The following is a 3,014-nucleotide window of genomic DNA, read 5'->3' as shown; positions in this document are numbered from 1 at the left end:
AAGAAGAAGAAGAAGAAGAACAAGAACACAAACAAGGAGGAGGGGAATAGAAGAAGGAGAAGAAGGAGAAGGAGGAGAAGAAGGAGAAGGAGGAGGAGAAGAAGGAGAGGTTTGTTAATCTTACAGAAGCTGAAATTCATGATTGTCCCATGACTTTGCCATAGAAGAACGTGAGGCTGCTGAGTCAGGATATTTGGCCTCCCTGTCCAAGACACTTAATCCTTAAACATTTATCAAGTGCAGGAAGAACCTTCCAACTGCATTACCATTTCTGTTTCACCTTCTTCCAAACTCCTCCTGTGTCTCCTTTCCAGACACAGGGAAATGTGCTGATGCCTGACATGGAATTTGACACCTGTCAGAGGCAGAATTTTGCCACATTCAGCATATTCCCAATTAATTTGGCCTTGAAGAAAGGGCATTTTCTTATTTCATAACTCTGTTCTTGGCTGATTTTAACATTTTATAAAGTTCCACTGCAACTTGAAATTATTCCCTGATTTGTTTCCCCTTTTTGTTTTTTTTTTTTTAAATCTTGATCTGCTCGGCTGAAAAGACTGAAAAAAATGACATTGATTTGAATTATTAAACTAATCTTTGAAAACAATCTTTCAGAGCAAGGGGATCATAAAATATGAGCATAAAACCTGAGTTTGGTATGCAGCAGTTCTTTCATCTCTGTAGAAGGAGCACAAGGTTTTGATTTGCTGTGGTATTTTTCTGTTTTGCTGTGCTGTAAATACTTTAGCTAAATTCAGAGTGACTAATGTCATCAATCATTCATTTCTCTGCCTTAATTTCCATCAATCATTTCATTATCTTCATGTTAAAATGAAAGATCAGCTTGAAATGGTGCAGTTGCATGGGAACATTTTTTGCCTAGGTTGGAAAAGCATCAAGAAGGACAAAAATGGACATTGCTTTGCTAATGGAATTTATCTGAATTAATAAGAGACAGAAACAAAATGTACACTTGAAGTTCACAGGAATTATATGAATTATGAATTATGAATTCCATGGCACAGTGGAGAAAGAGGTAAGGAGATGAAAAAAATTGAATTTAACTGGTCAGCTGGTAATACAATTGTCAGGCTCCTATTTCATATACCCAACTGATTTATGCAGCAGGGAGAAAATTCCATGTGATTACAGAACTCCAAGCCCCACATTATTGAAAAATGAAATCTCCTTTTTGCTTTCCGTCCCTGTCAGCCCAGGATGAATTCAGCCCCTCCAAAGACTTCCACACACATCCAATATTTGGGAGCTGACTCCCACCTGGCTGGCAACTGAAGTAATTTGAGAGGAATTTTCAATTTTAGGATCCCTTAAATGTGTATGAAACATCCAAGGCAACTTAAAAACACTGAAAAGGCTTTTAGTGACTCTTAATTCTCAGATATAAAAATAAATGTTGATCCCTTTTCTCTATTCTCTTGGTTCCTGTTGTTCTTGAAGTACAAAACTGATGGGAAACCGTGTGTTTAAAAGCCCTGAATAATTACAATACAATGTGATCAGCTGCCATACCTATTTTCAAATTGTAATATTATTTTAATACAGAAGTGTCACCGAAGTGAGCCTTTGCTGAGGGAAAGTGTGTTTGGAATTCATTTGAAGCATCACTCTCAGAGGCAAAGACACAGAGCTGACACCAAGTCAGTCTGCTGGGACCAAATTATTTTCCTCTATAAAACTTAAAGCTTATAAAATCTAATCTTTTCTAAAAACTCACAAGAAAATAAATTTAAAAATGCCTTTTGTTTTTTTGTCAGACCAAAAGAGTTTTTTACTCACTGATAGTTTTAAGGCCTTCAGAGAATATTCTATTTTTGAATTCTGTAGCTTTGGCTCTCCCACCTCTAAGACTGAAATCTACGGAAATGTAAATTATTCCCTTTATTGTGAAGACAGAACAGAATATGAAAAGAAAATGATTCACTTTCTGTGGGAAAAAAAACCCATTTCCAATCAACTGGTATTTTTTTTAGTTATCATAAAATTATATTGAGACCATAGATAAATGTCCAGTATATGACTATGGAACAAAGCTGGAATTGTCTCTAGTTTGCCATGAAAAATGTTTTCTCATCTGATACAGATGGGAAATTGTCCCTTACTGCGTTTACAAAAAAAAAAAAAAGAAACAAGAAAAAAGAAAATATCTTGATCATATTTGTTCTCTGCGAGTTTATCAAAATGAGCAATTATGTCAGATTTGAAAAGATGAACTTTAACTCAAGCTCCAAGACAGATTTAAATGGCAAAGAAATGTATCCAAGGTGAGGATAATGTCTGAATTTCCTCCAAAGTGACACCAAGCTGTCTTTCCACAGCAGCTGCCTCTGCCAAACGTGACTTCAAGTTTTTTACCTGCCAAGCAATCAGATCCTTCAGCTTCTCAATCTTGTCATGATCCTCTGGATGCTCGTGCATGTATTTTTCAGTAAAAAAAGCCTAATTGAGAGAGAGAGAGAAATGAGCCATTATTCAGAAAATGAAATATCCACTACCAGAGGAATGAGCTGCAATGAAGATAAATTCATCAACTTAAAAATTCTGCTAAGTAACAGCTACAAACACAAAGCGAAAATTGTGGAATCACAGAATCACAGTGATTTGGGTTGGAAAGGACTTTAAATCCCATCCAGTGCCATCCCTTGGGACATCTTCCACTGTCCCATGTGATCCAACCTGGCCTTGGGCACTGCCAGGGATCCAGGGGCAGCCTCAGCTGCTCTGGGCACCTGTGCCAGGGCTGCCCACCCTGCCAGGGAACAATTCCCAATTCCCAATATCCCATCCAGCCCTGCCCTCTGGCACTGGGAGCCATTCCCCGGCTCCTGTCCCTCCATCGTTGTCCCCAGTCCCTCTCCAGCTCTCCTGGAGCCCCTTTAGACCCTGCAAGGCCACTGAGGTCACCCCAGAGCTGCTTCTCTCCAGGTGAACAATCCCAGCTCTCCCAGCCCTTCCTCCCAGCAGAGCTGCTCCATCCAAGCAGGGCAGGCATTCCT

General features: G+C 39.2%; 1 protein-coding gene across 1 annotated transcript in view; it reads right to left on the bottom strand.

Moving 5' to 3' along the window:
• DOCK1 (dedicator of cytokinesis 1) overlaps nt 1–3,014 on the bottom strand; it is a 254,970-nt gene that overhangs the window by 28,735 nt on the left and 223,221 nt on the right. The window contains exon 46 of the mRNA XM_014308424.2: nt 2,374–2,457. Within this exon, the coding sequence (XP_014163899.1) occupies nt 2,374–2,457 (84 nt within the window). The remainder of the gene's footprint in view (nt 1–2,373; nt 2,458–3,014) is intronic.

This window comes from Geospiza fortis, unplaced genomic scaffold (genome assembly GCF_000277835.1).
Source record: "Geospiza fortis unplaced genomic scaffold, GeoFor_1.0 scaffold452, whole genome shotgun sequence".
Classification (NCBI taxonomy): Eukaryota; Metazoa; Chordata; class Aves; order Passeriformes; family Thraupidae; genus Geospiza; species Geospiza fortis.
This window is presented reverse-complemented; position numbering and strand designations above follow the sequence as displayed.